The sequence below is a fragment of the Aulonocara stuartgranti genome, assembly GCF_965226115.1.
Source record: "Aulonocara stuartgranti genome assembly, chromosome: 13".
NCBI lineage: Eukaryota > Metazoa > Chordata > Actinopteri > Cichliformes > Cichlidae > Aulonocara > Aulonocara stuartgranti.
This window is the reverse complement of record NC_138949.1, coordinates 15,987,702-16,004,489: the sequence shown is the minus strand read 5'-3', so window position 1 is coordinate 16,004,489 and position 16,788 is coordinate 15,987,702. Positions and strand designations below refer to the sequence as shown.

The window sequence follows — 16,788 nt, the reverse complement described above, 5'->3', positions numbered from 1 at the left end:
GCCTAGATCCTGACCCACTTTGGTGTCTTTGTGTTTCCGATATTTAGATCAAGTGATTTTTTTCAGGAAGATAAATGCCATGCTGTCTGACTGACTCTGTGGAGTCTATGTCATCGAGCGAATGAATTAAACAAATGTCAGAATGAGGGGGGGTGGTGGTGGATATTTTGACGAAACAAGTCTGCTGTTCATCTGAGCGGATTCACAACACCCCTTTCCACCCGAAAAGATAACACAAAGACGAACACCCGCATCAAATTTGAGTCGTTAAACCTGCGAGCTGTTTGACTTGAACACATCGCGAGAAGGTTTGGTGCGACTGGTTTATGAGGCAATCGATTTATTGTTTTGTAAATCAAATACGAACACACAAATCCAGAAAGAAGACAGTCGTGAACATTTATTTGAATTGTAGGGAGCTTGTATTGCTTCTATCAATCTCAAGCGTTAATCACCGTGAACCATATGTAGAGCTGGAGACAGCACCGTTCATTATGACTACCACTTTGAAAATGACAAGAGGTGAGCTGTGACTGGCTGCTGGAGTGTATTGTGGAGGCAGTGACGGGTCGGGCCCGTAAAGTAGCTTTGACACTTGGCCAGAATGCCAGCAGTGGGCTCGACTTATTTAATGAACTAACATGTTCGTGTTGGCAGCCCTAACTGAAGCATTTATTAGAGAGCTGGGAACAGACACAGGGTGCACTCAGGTTGGTAATGACAACAGCCACCAAATGACAGCACCTTTAAATAAAATAAGGTGCAGTCGTGTTGAGACTTTTAAAAAAAAAATATATATATATATTTTCACTTTAGGCCACAGCAAAATAAAAGAATACTGAACAGAAGTGACATTACGCCAAAAGTGCATTTCAAATATCAAAAATAAATGAATGGGACTTTTCAGCTCCAAAAACAGGAATCCTAGTTTTCTAACCTTGGGAGATTTTTACAGGTCAAAACTAAATAAATAAATAAAAGTCTGTATATATAATACACATGTAGTCTAAGGGCGTAAGCACACATAAAAACATTAAAAAAAAAATTGTCCACCAGGAGTGTGACCTGCTGTCTTCTTAGTGCACAGCAACCTGTAACACAAATAGAGCAGAGGTAAATGGACTTGTGTACTGCTGGAAAAAAAAAAAACTGATAAAAGTAAATAGTTGAAAAGCATTTTACAGGTTTGCTTTTTTGTAATATTCTACTTTCTTGGCAAGAATTGGATGAGAAGATTGACACTATGGTTGTGCTGCTACTCTAATTATAAAGCCTAGAATAAAAACTGGATTTTCCCAGTCAATCCTCGTCAATCAACCTGAAAATCAGGGAGGAAGGTCTTCTGAAGCTCACTAGTAGATTGAGTTACATAGATAGAGATATAGATAGCTTGCAGAATTAATGAAGAAATAGACTAAGTTAACCATTTTCTGCCTGTGTGGCATGGACCCTCTTTATCAGACTCTGAAATATGAATGAATGTTTCCCAAAATGTCAAATGATTCTTTTCTTTCTATACATCAATGAATGGAGCTATTCATGTGACAAACATGTAGTCGTGTCATGTGAATGGATTCTGATTTGTATGACAGATGACACTTGTGTCCTTGGTGTGTAGCTCTTTGTTTGTTTATGCGGAGAGCCTTTGAGCCCCGAGTCTGACATTTTGGCTGGATGTGCATCAAATGCAGTGCGGTAATTCGCCTCCATCCACTGGCTGTCTCTTTATGAATCCCCCAGTTATAATCTTTCAACACGCGTCTGACATCCTGGGTGATGTTTTGTATAGAGACGCAGCTTTTAGCCGGAGACAATCAGCTCGTCCTTGAGATGGATATGGAAAGAGGTAGACCTCTTCTCTCTCACCTAGACCTTTTCAAATGAGCTTTTTATTGTCTTGTTAAAAACAAATAGGTGCAATTACTTGAGAAAATAAGAAAGTGAGCACGAGAGCTGTCAATAAAGAGTGTGAAGCCATCGTTTGCTTGCACAGCTGCTTTACAGAATTAGCGACTAGCCTGCAGCATGTTGCATGTCTGTGAATGTCTCCGTCTCTCTCACAGCCAGTCTGAACCCATAAGCAGATGGTATCATTACACGACTGCAGAATGTGTTGATATAACTTCAAGCTGTGCAAGGACTATTTTCTATCATTTATATTTATACTTATTTTCCTGTCTGATTACCAAGTCAGTGATGACACTTCCAGAGTGTGACTTTGTACACCGCTTGGGAATGATAGAAAACAAACTTACCTTCTAGCTGTATTCTGTCTACTATATCTATTTATTTAGGTCTGTATAAGAAATAAATACAATATCATACAATTCAAACAATAAAGATGGGACACAGGACAGAACAGCCAGTCTGGTTTTGTCTGCAGTTCATCAGTTAATTTGCTTAATCTGCACAAAAAACATACAAATCCATAATGGTTTTATAGTATTTAGTAGGTTTTATGTATCAATATCATTTCTTGGCTGGACAAAATTCTTCTTTTTGTGCTTAGGTAAGCTAAAAAAAGTGCTTTATAACTCCATTTTCTCACAGACCTGCTTTCAGCTAACTTGTGTTAAAAAAGCTTCATTGCAGTGAGTGTTTTACTTTTAGAGTGTTTTGGCCATTGTTACTGATGCCAGATTTTAACAGCGCTACCTCATCTGTTATAAACAACTACACAGGCCAACGGGAACTATAATGAAGAAGTAATATCAAAACAATCACTTGATGATTCCTCACAGAAATTATGGCTAACCTGCTTTAACACAGTTAAAGCAGGTTAGCCATAAAAGTTTGTGTTAATAAAAGTTTCCTGCTATACCTGCAAAACTGGAGAAAGATTTACCAGCGTGTGAGAATTTCCTTTTAAATATAAATCAGATCACCTCTTGATGAATAAATATGAACGAAAAGGTTAAAAAAAGAGCAAAGTAAATGATCATAGTTACCAGTATCTCCTTACCTATTTGTGATCTGTAATCTCTTTCCATCATGTTGCATCATCCCTTCTCTCCAAGTCCAAACTTATTTCTGTGTACAACAAACAGAGGAAAGAAATGATCTTTACTTTTTCATCAGCAAAGATGAAAATCCAAGAGAATCTTTACTGATTCGGCTTTTGTGTATTCTATTAGGAGTATTGAGGCTGCATAAACATTTTTGCTATAAAAAAAAAAGAGAGAAAAAACCAGCTGCTGGTTTTTATAGTGCCTGAGGCTGCAGCAAAGGTCTGCGCAATGTACAAGAATCACCATGGATACGTGCGTGGACTAATGGCATCTGAGGAGATGCAAAGACAACTGCAAAGTCTTCATGAGTTTAATTCTTTGTGCAAAGAAAAAAAAAGTCACAATGAATAATGACTCATTTAAAAAGATCCCTTTTGTAATCTCAGTGTGGGAGCAGTTTTATTAGTGGCATTCATTTTAAGAAATACATCAACATCCATAGCAGGCTTTGGGATTTCATCTCTTGGCTGGTCTTGAGCTGGCGGCAGGCTTGTTATGAAAATGGATCCGAGAGCGCTTCTGGCAAAGGGGGCATGAACATCACTGAGATGCACAGAGTTTCCAGCAGCAATGATTACTTCCAACTCATAGGTGCAGATAAACAGGAGAGCTAGTTTTAAGAGGAAAAGTACTACTGAAACTATTTTCGATTCATACTGCAAGTATAAAAATCAAACTTCAGCTATTTAATCTATAATTTATTCATAGCAGTCATGTAACCCCTGCACTTGTTCAAAGAAAAACTGAACAATCACATGTAATCCTTTTAATTAACTGCAGTATCGCTGAAATGTTTTCAATGAAAATGCTGTTTTCTGTGGGTTCATTTAATAAGACGCACAGTGCTGCGGCTCACTGCTAGCCTACAATATTACACTGTGAAAATAACCTTGGAAAATATCCTGTGTGACAATGCTACTGGTGACGTACAAATTGACGACATCTTGTGAATATTGCATTATGTTGACACAAACATTCTTTATATATGTTCCCCAAGTAAACATTTTCACCTTATTGCTTAGGGAGGCATTATATAGCTGTTTTGTCAGGTGATTTATGGAGGACGACACTGCGTACCTACCTAGATACTTCCCCGGCCAGTGAAGGACCTGAACTTGCTTGATGACAAAGTGTAATCTTCAGGTCTGTAGGAGCCGTTTTCAATTTCTTCTGCTCTGGAGAAGAGTAAACAATGACAATGCAACAATTATGATTGTGTCTTAATTTTACAGTACATGACTTTTGTCAGAAATGTAGGACAATGTCAGTGTGGTAGTGTGAGGTATGTTTGAATGGCTTCTTGAAGAGGCTTGCTCAAAAGCAGTTCTTACCCCCGTCTATAGGTTATATATATGTCCATAATGGAAAGATGCACATCCACAATGTGAATCTCATATTCCACCTCATCCCAAAGGTGCTCTATTGTTTTGACATGTAGTAAATGTGGGGGCATTGTGGGTACAATGAACTGATTGACTTGTTCAAGAAACCAGTTTGAGCTCTGTGACATGACACATCAGATGATGGGTACACTGTGGTCATAAAGGGATCAGCAACAATACTCCGGTAGGCTGTGGTGTTTAAATAATGCCCAGTTGGCACTAAAGTCCCCAAAGAGTGCCAAGAAACTATTCTCCATACCATTACCTATGATACAAGGTAACCGGATCCATTCATGTTTACACCAAATTCTGACCCTACCATCTGGAAGTTACAGCACAAATCGAGACTTGTCTCACCATTGTTTACTGTCCAGTTTTGAGTGAACTGTAGCCTCAGTTTCCTGTTTTTTGCTGACAGGCGAGGAACCCAGTGTGGTCTTCTGCTGTTGTAGCACATCTGCTTTGAAGTTTGACATGTAAAATAAGAGATGCTCTTCTGCAAACCTTGGTTATTCGGTTACTTGGTTATTTAAGTTAGTCTAGTCTTTCTATCGGCTCTGAGCATTTTCGCCCAGAGATGTGCTGCTCATTGGATATTTTCTATTTACCGGACCATTTAAACCCTCGACATGCTTGTGTTCAGCAGGTTCTTGACCGTGCTTAAACACCTAAATGCACTGGGTATCTGCCATTTGGCTGTGATTAGATATTTGTGTTAATGAGCAGTTGAAAAGGTGTACGTAATAAACTGGTTGGGTATAATAATAATAATAATAATAATAATAATAATAATAATAATAATAATAGTAAAAAGAATTAGAGACTAATAGAAACAGTTTTTGTCCTTGATTAAAAGCAGTATTTTTTCCCAGTGGGGACTTTTGCCCTTGGACGGATGGATGAATGAATGACATTCATAACGGTATGTGCAACTGTTGCGATGAAGGTCTTAGATAAAGCAATGTTAATAATTAGTAAATCTTGTTATGCATGACATGCACGGGTGTTACAAAACGCACCCTTCTATTGAAAAAAGTCAATAGAACTGGACGAGTTATGAATAAGTCAGCAGGTATCTGACCATAGGGATTAAGCGGAACTGTATTTGCAGAGTAATAAAACAAAAACTGAAGTGAAAAATGCACACAGAGATACAATAAGAGCATTACTGAACAGCAGAAAGGAAATGTGCAATAACGGGTCCAGCTGAGACAAAAGCACGCAAGACTGACAGCATATAATCTTGGCAATAACACACACGTTGCTTTCTGCAACTCCAAAACCTCCCCCCTCATTTCTGCACATACAATTGACCTTAACATCTCGCCTTGCGCAGCGCAAATACTTCACTCTGAGCCAATCTCATACAGTCAGTACTCTACCATTCTTCTAATCAGATGATTAATTATTTCTAATTATATTGCAGTTTTAGTTAGATTCTGCTTCCTATACATCTTTTGTTTCCATTATTTTAATTGCATGTCTGTGCTTTATTGTGTTCTTAATGAGCTGTCAGACCTGTGAAAGCTCTCACACTTACAGCTAATGTAAACGAGCATTAATAGAGAATCTATCAGAATATTCCACGAGATGGAAATTATATTTCAATCCCTCAAGTGTGACACAGCCAGCCGCAAGAAAATATTGCTCTTAATCATAGAAATATAAACAAACATAATGTGGTTTATAATACTGTGGATAGTGAGCTAACGTTAAAATGAACATTCAGACATCAACATATATGAGTTTTCAGGTGGTTTTAATGTGTCACCTATGATTTCAAGTTAGCATTTAGAGTTTTTGCTGAATGTGCGAAAGGAATCCAGTGAAGAAACTTTCTAATCCTCTCCCAATTATGCCCCATTTACATGTTAAAAGTGTGAATCACTGATTATTTCTGCAACTGAGGTCGTGACAGTGTCTCCACTCACCTATTACATTCCTCTCCTCTTTGACCAAAACACACCGCGGTGTGTTTCCTTATCTACGGAGAAGAACAAATCAGCGTTATAAAGAATGAATCGGTCCTATGCATCATCGCTAGTCCACAAGTATAGAATGCATGCATGCAATATTTACACACAAGCCTTGTTACATTCCATCACTGTGAAAAAAGTAAACCAATTCAAGGTATTATAAAAGTGACATTTTATTAGAATTACTTTTATACCACCGATGTGGTGTTTAGTTTGCCGAACAATATTTTAGTGTCTTTTTATTAAAATTTATTCTCTCTTTTATAACAGCTGAATTCCTTGTGGATCTAGTTAGAGATGGGAAGGGATTTTAATTCAACAGTGCATTTATTTGGGGTTAAAATGGGCAGGTTTACTTTTTTTTAAGTGGAGGTTAGATTAGGATTATCATTAGGGTTACCTGCTTAGTGTTTAGTCTTCCTTTGAGTCCCGTGATCTACACTCTTAATGAGAGTCAGGCTTCAGGTGTACTAATCACAAAAGAGAATTCAAATTGCTAAATAGATCTCAGCTTCGATATTTAAAGAACGGAAAGTTACAGAGCAGGTTTCTCAGGTTAAATGACAGAAATGCAGAAAGGCGTTAGCAGAGACATTGATGAGTTGCTGAGGCCGTTGTTTTCCCCCCTCAGCAATGACATTCAATCAGAAGGTAAATACCAGCATCTAGATCCCGTATTGCCCACATGCTTTTCTTTAAGCTCCAAATGCTGAGAATTTTTAAGGCATTATTATGATAATATATGAGGACTTCTTACCTCTTTAAACGCCATATCAGAGTCAATCAGTGTCTGTTTAATGATGTACAACTTCAGAGAATGAATTAAGAACAGAAATTTATTAGTTTCTTAAGAAAGTGATCAGATATTCAAGGATAACATACGGTGTTTTACAAATGATTCATTTGGGACAGGTTGGTGGGTTTTCTTTATGAAACGAGTTAGCCGTTACCTGCAAGCAGATGTTAGGTTTTAGAAACAAGAAGCTTGAATTGCGTCACGTATCGCGTTAACAAACTGCAGAACAATAGCAATTTAATGCTTCACAGGCTGCTATTTAGAAAGTCTTACACACTGTGTTGGAGGTTTATGCTGTTTTTATTAAATGCCTTATGTACAAATACAGATTACACACAGAACAAAGCACGCATTAGAAATTACACACTGTACATTGCTTTCAACCAAAACTGTGTTTTGCACGATCATGATCTCACATCATTTTGTATCATTTAAAGTCACAACATGGCCTAGGGTAATTTTGCCTGATATTTCAACATTAAACATTTTTTTAGAAGAAAATTTTAGGTCATTTAGACACTCTGCACTCAGGTCTTCAACTCTTCTTCAGGATAGGTTTCCATTTGTTGCATTTAATGTTATTTGTGTTGTGGGGAGTGTTTAGACTTGCCGTTGGTTAGTTATAGTTTTTGCAAATCAAATCAAAGTTGCAGATTAGTTCTGTTCAGATAAAGTGAGAGAAAAGCAACAGTTTTTATTTTTACTAAACCAAATCATCAAAAAAGTGGAAAAAAAATTGCCTTGAAGAAATCAGTTTGAATTTCTCCATGAAGTAATTTAAACCAGACAGCAGCCACCAATCAGTGAACTCTGGAGAAAGGTTGAAGTTTTTAAAAAAAAAACTTTTTCAAATTTAAAGTGAACACATTTTCTCCGTAGCTGTGGCTGGTTAAAGACTCATCGTGCCTGTAAAGTCACTGACAAAGAGCTAAGCTGGATTTTGTGGGCCGTTTTCCAAATTAGGAAAAAAGTGCCAATAGGGTTTGAATAACTTAAAAAAAAATACTCGCATAAGAGGGCAAAACTAATTTCCCCCTAGACAAACTCGTATTTGAAGAACAGGCACAACTAAAATGAGAAAAAGTTTTGCTTGTTTTCCACATCTAGTAGCGTGTCACGGTGGATAAAAACGGACATGGCATCACTGGATGTTTCGCAACACCACGAAAATGCCTCTATTATGTGGGGCACCGAAGTCTCCTTAGCAATTAAAGCAAGTAGAGAGACGCAGCAGAGTTTTGATAGGCTCTCTAAGTCAAATTATGTCTCTATTGCCTGCTTTAACACAGTGAACAGGGGTTGGCTATTAAACCTTAGTAATCACTACATTAAAGACACTAAATGGAAACCAACTAGTCACGCAAATCCCACAAGAATAAATCTGCAGATTAATGTTTTAGGGCAGAGGGAGCTGGAATGAAGGGCATTTAAACAGCCAAGAACAACCTTCCTGCATATGGATGAGAACTGTTAAGTGTCTCTTTTGTTAAAAAAAAGGCTCAAACATCAGTATACTGCAATAATTGTTGCTTTATGCGCTTTATGGGGGTGGGGATTTTCTTTTTACTTTCTGAAGAAGATGGGCCAAAAATAAAATAACTGTTACAACATTTATAATGGATTTAAAAAATAGATATAAATAGCTGAGAATTGGAGGTCTGGACCACCTTTAGTATCTGCCATAAGGATGTTTTCTGTAGCCTCCTCGCGTCAGCCGTAAAACAGGGGCTTTGAGACTGGCTCGGGTAGTTCCCCACTCCTCCTCTGCAGATTAAAGCAAACAAACGGTGAAAAAAAGAGTTAAAAACGCATTGCAGAAAGCTGCTGCATTCACAACGGAAACGTCATGTCACAAAGGCAAACTGTCTCTCTTCTCTAGCCTCTCCTAAATCTATTTTACCAAAGACAAGAAAATTTAAGCAAGCAAATTATATCCCAGGTACTATGGGGGCTTCTCTTCACACAAAATTAATTTCATGAGCTCTTTGCCCTCTGACGGACCAACACTGAGATTCGACTGTCAGCAGCTCCTTCCTTAGAGCCAAATTACATAAAGATGCCCACCTCTGCTGCGAGGCACAACGCACCGCTCCCAAATAAGAAAGTGTTTATGAAGCAGAAAATCAAATCATTGCCCCGTTGGTTTAGGTTTGGTCTGACCTCAACACCCCAGTGCACAACTCATTGTGCTGAAAATGAATGAGCCCGCAGACCTGCTGTGGCATCCGGCTTATCGCCGTTGTCATGTGACAAGGTTGTAACTCGACTTCTGGTGATTTATGCAATTTTATTTAAATAGCAGTTTTAGATGTTTCTTAATGTTTTTAGTTGAAATCCAGAGACTCCTTTATAAAATTTGGAGCAGGTGCTGATTTGGAAATTGCAAACTGGCGTTTTTTTCTTCTTTTTTTGCGAGTTTGTTTTTGGGCACAGCAAAGGTTAGTCAGCCGATAGTAACAGCTTTCTGGAATAAGCCTTTAAAGGCACATGCCCAAAAGGCAAAACAGTCCACCTCTGCAATAGGCACTGGTTAGCCCCATGAGCTTCCACTGGCACATTTACTCCTCTGGCCAAATGCAGCGAGGAGCCAGGAAGGTAGGAGGAATTTGATGCACACAGAAGTGGCTCCCTGGGTGAAGATGATTGCAAGTGGGCCGAAACCACAGTTTTCTTTTTCTTTCTCGGCTGTGAATTTTTTTTTGTATAGCAGTGCAGCAGTGTCAGCCAGGAAAGTGTGGTCAACACAACATTTTTTTCTTGTCAGGATTTACTTTAAATCAAATCAAAGGATTTTTGAGAATGTTTTCTTTCTATTCTACTATTTGCCCATGAATGTAGGGTATTACCTTTAGTAATGCTAATACTTTAGTGGGAACTGTCTTTAGTGAAAACTTCTCAAAATACAGAATGATGGATAGTGCTGACCAAAAAATCACTGGTGCTAGATATCATATAAAAATATGACACTATGGAGGCATGTGACACACGACACAGGAGCTCTAGTTTTACACTCCAACTTGATTCACCTCCAAACATAAACTGAGCATATTGCGCCCAAACACAGCAGAACCCTTCCTCCCAGCTTGGGTGTGAGTGGAGCCCTCTAATGGGTCGCCACACATGTCCCCCCTGAACACCCAAACAATCCAGGACCCGGGGCTTAATCAAACGTCCAGAACGGCTGAAACGGGGAGTCCGAGAACTGGCTGTGGGTCCACCAGGCCAGGAAAGACATGCCGAACCCTCTGCTGGCCGGACGAGCACCGGCGGGCACGGAGCGATCTCAGAGGGAGGGTCAGAGTCCAACGTCCCGGCAGCAGGTGGGCGGTCGCGGCAGGGGGCATGGGCCAGCACCACAGGAGCATTCTGCAGAACGTGTGCAGGCTTAAGGCGGTTCACTGAAACTACCTCCTACCGTCCCCCAAATCCAAAACAAAATGCTTGGGACCTGATGCAATAACCCGAAATGGGCTGTCGTAAAGCGGACGCAAGGGGGGTTGATGGGCGTCACGCCAAACCAAAATGAAAGGAGAAGATTCCAACGACTGCTGAACAAAAACATCTGGCATGCAGTGGTGCACCGGGCCAGTGACAGAAAAGGGGCCTCAGACGGTCGACCCAGTTACCACTCGTTAAAGAAGCACAGAGCGCGGCCTTGAGTGACTAGTGAAACCGCTCGCACATCCCGTTAGCCTGCGGGTGGTATGCCGTGGTGCGGTGGACCTTCCATCACAGACCAAAGTTCCGACACAAACCGAGGGCCTCTGTCCGAGGTAATGTCAGCGGGGGGACCAAAACGCTTACTAGCCACGTGCTGAATGTCTGTAGTAAACGACTGAAAAAGGTGAGGGGCTGCCAGATGCCGGACTTCGCCGACTTCGCCGCGGAAAACACACGGAGGCAGTCAGGGGACCAGTCAGCGGGTACTCCTTCAATGTTTTAACCGAGGCGGGACGCGGAAAAGCTGCGACGGCTTGCACCTTGTCTGGCAACGGGACCACGCTACCATCGGAGATGCGGTGCCCCAGGAAATCCAGGACCGGTAAACCAAACTGGCACTTCGAAGGGTTCATGATCAGGATTCGTGCTGGCCACCAATATGTCATCCAGACAGACGAAAACGAAAGGTAGCCCACGCAAAACAGAGTCCATAAGTCGCTGAAAGGTCTGGGCGGCACCTTTCAACCCAAACGGCATGCGCAAAAACTCGAACAAACCAAAGGGGGTGATGACAGTGGTTTTCAGAACATCCTCAGCGCGCACTGGCACTTGGTGATATCCCTGCACCAAATCGATTTTGGAAAAAAATCGAGGTCCCGGCAAGATGGGCGGAAAAATCCTGGATGTGGGGAATCAGGTAACGGTTGTTCTCTGTAAGGTTATTTAAATCCCCGTATTTTAAATCCCCACAAGGTTGCCACCGCCCATCTGGCTTGGGCACGATGTGAAGTGGAGAGGCCCAGGCGCTGTTCAAGCGTTGCACAATGCCCAGGCGCTCCATAGCCGCGAACTCCTCCCGAGCGACGGACAGTTTCATGGGGTTGAGGCGACATGCGCGGGCGAATACCGGGGTCCGACTGTGGGGATATAACACAGCAGCAGAACCCTTCCTCCCAGCTTGGGTGTGAGTGGTGCCCTCTAGTGGGTCGCCACAATATTAAACTCTTCTAAAGAGTCTTTAGGGCTGCATCTAACAATATCTTCATTTTTACGTAATGCTTCAATTATTTAAACAATAAAAAAACAAACAAAAAAAATCAGAAGAACCAAAATATATTTGTTTTCATGTGAACAACAGTGAAAAATACAAAAGTGTTCACTTTATATCGATAGCAAAATACTACAGTAGTGGTCAGCAGCTTGTATACACTCATCATGGGCATGAATGTCATGGTAATTTTGGGATTTTACTAAATTCTTTGAACTTCTCTTTATCCGAGGTGTAATAATTGAACAGCATAGATCTTTAATAACTTTACAAAAGAAAGACTTGTGTTCACAAGTTTGAATTTATTTTTGACTGTGTAGATTTTCTCTTATCCACACAGAGTCAAAATTACAGGCTCAAATATATACATACACTTACTTAAATCTTTTAATAAGTGGTGCTCAAGGTTCTACAATTTACACAAGTTGGAAAAATCTCTCAGGGCCAAGATCATCAATTGAAACAATTGTACGTAATTTTGATGTGTAAGTGTTTACAATTAGGGTGTGTCACTACTTTACCAACCCAACTTTAAATGAAAAGAAAAGGTTCAGGATCAATAAATCTACCAACCTCCATAAACTGCAAACTGCTGAAACACCAGCATCACTGTATTGTGAGTTTGACATTGCCATGGGAAGAGAGAGCACATCGAAAAGTCAAATGCTGTCTGGAGAAGTTTTGTCTTTAGACAAGACAAAGATTGAGTTATTTAGTCAAAATGACAGGAGGAACTTTCAAGCATGTTGGTGGTAGCATCATAGTCTGGCTGTTTTGCTGCCACTGGTACTGGTACATGAGAAGGAGGATGCAAAGAAGTATTGGAACTACCTTCTCTATCTACAAATTAATATCTTTGATCAACAACTAGGCAGGCAGCTGAATTGTGGAAACAGTCGAATGATCCCAAAAACAGAACAAATTGATTCTGAAATGGATAAATTAGGCCAACATAAAGCTTACTTAATGGACTTCCCAAAGCTCCAACCTTCGCCTGTGCTTAAAAGCCGGCTCAATGCCAGGACACCAGCCAATTTAAAAGACCATTATCAATTCTGTTAAGAAGAGCGGTAAACTATCCAGCCACAATTATGCCTAAATAGTGCTGATGGCTACCAAAAGTGTCTGTTTGAGGTATAACTTATTAATGGACAGTTAGCCAAATATCAGTGGGGATATGGTATACATTTAAGCCTGTATGTACTCTTTTGATCCTGTGTGGATCACAGAAAATCCAAAATAAATTCAAACCTGTGGACCCAATTCTTTCTTTTTAAACTCATTAAATATGTATGCTGTATAATCATTCCACCCTGGAAAAAGAAAAGTTTGAAGAAGTCACAAAGAGCCCAAATTACCATGAAACAAATGCCCAACACTGTCTGTGTCATTCAGCCCTTCTGATCACATCTGTAGATTATGGTTGTGGTTATCTGTGGTTTTGTATTCTGATGTCGCCATCGTAGTTTTTTGATAACAGACATGAGAGCTGGCTGAAAAACAATGAACACTGAATCCATTTATAGTGGCAACTTTTCAGTGAAAAGTTAGCCAAGCCCTGAAGCATACTCTGGTTTATCATCTATTTGAGTCTAAAAGAGAGTGTAATTAACAGAAATATGCATCATGTCTTATTAAACAAGTGCAATCAGACAGCACAACTCCCCCCAAAGGGCAAGGGCTATACTAAAACATTTATGTTTTATGCTAATGTCAGTATTGGTAATATTGAAATCCTGAATAATGACAGAGTTATTTTCACAGATTACTTGTGCTGATGTCAGCATTGCTAATATAGAAATGTAGTGTAGAACAAGGTTATTATCGTTAACGAAAACTAACGAAATAATGAAAACTAGAAGTGAAAAAACATTTTCGTTAACGGAAATAAAAATAAAAACAAAAAAAGGAAAACTAACTAAAACTGTAATGAGTGTTCACAAAACTAACTAAAATTAAATGAATTTATAGCAAAAATGTGTTTAGTTTTCATTGATGTGTGCGTGTCATACAATAGTCAAGGGTGAAAATGAAGTTTAGTTTCCAGATTTATTTCTTGCTGTCTAATTATGCCAGCAGGTGGCAAGTACGTTAGTCGAGTCGTCTGTGTTGTTGCTCCGTCCACGCGCAGAATCATGTCAGGAAAAGTCGGGAGCAGTGTTGGTCAAGTTACTTGAAAAAAGTAATCAGTAACTAATTACTGATTACTTCCCCCAAAAAGTAATCCTGTTACTTTACTGATTACTTATTTTTTTAAAGTAATTAATTACTTAGTTACTTAGTTACTTTTTAAAAACACGTTTTACAACCTGAATAGGTGATAAAGCGATAGATCTTTCAGCCCAATTCTACTTTTTCTACATAATCCATCATACAAAATGTAATCAAATGGAAAGGCCCCTTTTTAAAACTTGTTTTATTAGTTTTAATCTTTTAACTTTATGCATCAAGCAAAAATTTATTATATGCAACATTCTCTGACTGGAAGAAATTTGTTTAATATTTAAACCTATTTTCTGCACATTCCAGCACATAATTTTTTTTTTTGTGTGTGTGTGTTTACACTCACTCTTTCAAATAGATGCAAGTAAAACACAGCAGAAAATAAATAAAATCAAAGAGTCCTGTTGCGGTCCTGTTGCTCTATTTTCACCTGTAAAGCAGGAGTGGGGTAGGCGGAGGTATACCCTGGTGCAGATGTGCCGCAGCAGTCAGTGGAAGAATCCACGAGTTTCTCTGTGAATTTCCCATCACGTTGTAGCGCACTCGGTGCTTGCTTGGAAGTTTAGGGGTTTTTTTCGCTGTAAAAAGAAGTTTTCTTCCCACGCACAACGGACACTAATGTTTTTGTCACTTTTTATGGAATCAAACTCAAAATAAGGTCAGTACTTCCACGCTTTAAATGCTGCACGCTCATACTCTCTCCCGCACTCGATATATTATCCATTGTTGATCTGCATACAGCTGTTGTCACGAACATCGCACTCACTTACGTCACTGTCATGAGACATTCTCGCAAAAGAAATCAAGGTTTTAGTAACGCAGTAACGCAGCGTTCCTACGGGAAAGTAACGGTAATCTAATAACTGTTTTTGCAATAGTAATCCCTTACTTTACTCGTTACATGAAAAAAGTAATCGGATTACAGTAACGCGTTACTGCCCATCTCTGGTCGGGAGAAAGCGCCAGAGTCCAATTTGGGATTACTTTGAATATGACTGTGTTTTGGATAAAGCAAGTGTCTTGTAGTGGAAAGAGACAAATTATGAGGGACATTTCTAAAGGGAAGAAAATCCCACAAACTTTAAAGTGCACTTGAAAAGCTCACACAAGAAGGCTAACCTAGCTTACCTTGAGAAGGTAACCCTCATCCCCAGAAACAGACGCTAACCCCAGGCAAGGCAGCGTGATGCATCCCGAGACAACAGGACTGGGATATCTACATAACTGTGTGAGTCAATTGCCTTCAAAAAGTTTATCAATTCACTTGAACCAAAATTATGAACACCCGGTGCTGCAAGAGTTAATAGTCTCATTGGGGCCAAGTTATACATTTTATAGTTGCCTGGTATCAATGGTTGTTCATCTGCCTTTATTTATTTATTTAAAGAACCCATAGGTGGGAATGTGAGTTGTCTGTCTCTGCGTGTTAGCCCTGCGACAGACAGGCGACCTGTCCAGGATGCAGGGTATGGTAGCTGGAATAGCAACATACCCAAGGATAAGCAGAAGAGAATGACTGATATGATGAAACTGGGATTTTGTTACACTTAATTATTGCAAACACAACTAAAACTATAACTGAAACTAATCAAAACTAAACTGAAACTAAGGATTTTCAAAAAAATAAAAACTAAACTAGCAAACAATTGGTAAAAACTAATTAAAACTGATATAAAATTGAAAATCTGAAGTCAAAACTAAATAAAAATAAAAACTAATGAAAATTGCAAAACTATTAAAACCCTGGTGTAGAATATTAATTCTTTTGTGTCATTGTGTATTCATAAAATGTCTTTACTTAAAAATAATGTTTTAAAGAGCTCAGAAAAAGATATATTATTGTCCCCCAAATAAATTTTTGAGATGTTCCAGGGGAAACTAAAGCTTTTTCCTAATTTCCCGAATGACCCTGATTTTTGACCTATGACCATGAAGCATTACATATTAAATGGTGTATTTTATTACCTTAACCCATGATGATTGGAGAAATATTTGGCTTCTATAAGCTGTAAAAACTCGAGATTTCAGACCTGGATGCCAAAAAACGGTCGATGTACAAACTAAAGAAAATCAGGATCAAAGAAAATCAACACATTCTTACAGCTGAGAACCTGGAACTGCAGAGCACAGTGCAAGGTGAAAAAGGACTTCACCATTTAATCAGCCATCCAGCTGCCAAATCATTTTTATGAATCGACTAATCAAATAATCAACCCATTTTCTCATTTTTAATAATGGGGTTGTGTTGCATTTTAGCTGGATTCAACAATTTATAGTGAGTATCAGTACTGAAAAGTGAGGATACATGAAAAAGACAGTGACTCATTTCTGTTCTTGTCGGTATAAAATAAGCTCTACTTACCATAGTTGTTGTAGGATTCATCACTGGTTCCCTGCCCATATTCATAATAGTCTGAAATGCTGAAAGCAGATGAAGCGAAAACACGGGTCAAAGAAAAAAATAATAAGCTGCAGACGACTTTTCTTTTTTGTCAAATAAGGAATAAATGTGATTTCTTTGGGGGGGGAAAGGACTGCAGTTCTATTATCAACAAGACCAAACACTTTTTTACAAAATCTCTCAGTAGTCCTCTCCACTGTCTGTGTCACTCAGCCCTTATCTATTAGTTCTTAATGAAGAGACAGATCTTTAAAAAGTGGTCATAAACATATCTTCAACCACAGAAGGGCTAAG

The 16,788-nt window shown here is 39.2% G+C and overlaps 1 protein-coding gene across 3 annotated transcripts in view; it reads right to left on the bottom strand.

Moving 5' to 3' along the window:
* Window positions 1-374: 374 nt before the first annotated feature.
* khdrbs2 (KH domain containing, RNA binding, signal transduction associated 2) overlaps window positions 375-16,788 on the bottom strand; it is an 81,666-nt gene continuing 65,252 nt past the window's right edge. Inside the window, exons 8-13 of one of the 3 annotated variants that reach the window (XM_082556636.1) lie at window positions 16,456-16,514; window positions 8,830-8,926; window positions 6,322-6,374; window positions 4,090-4,183; window positions 2,963-3,030; window positions 375-1,091 (exon numbers count right to left, since the gene is read on the bottom strand). In XM_082556636.1, coding sequence (XP_082412762.1) covers window positions 8,832-8,926; window positions 16,456-16,514 — 154 coding nt within the window. In that variant the 3' untranslated portion in view covers window positions 375-1,091; window positions 2,963-3,030; window positions 4,090-4,183; window positions 6,322-6,374; window positions 8,830-8,831. Of the gene's footprint in view, window positions 1,092-2,810; window positions 3,031-4,089; window positions 4,184-6,321; window positions 6,375-8,651; window positions 8,927-16,455; window positions 16,515-16,788 lie in introns of those variants that run through there. The other 2 variants (XM_082556634.1, XM_082556635.1) reach the window with 2 other exon arrangements.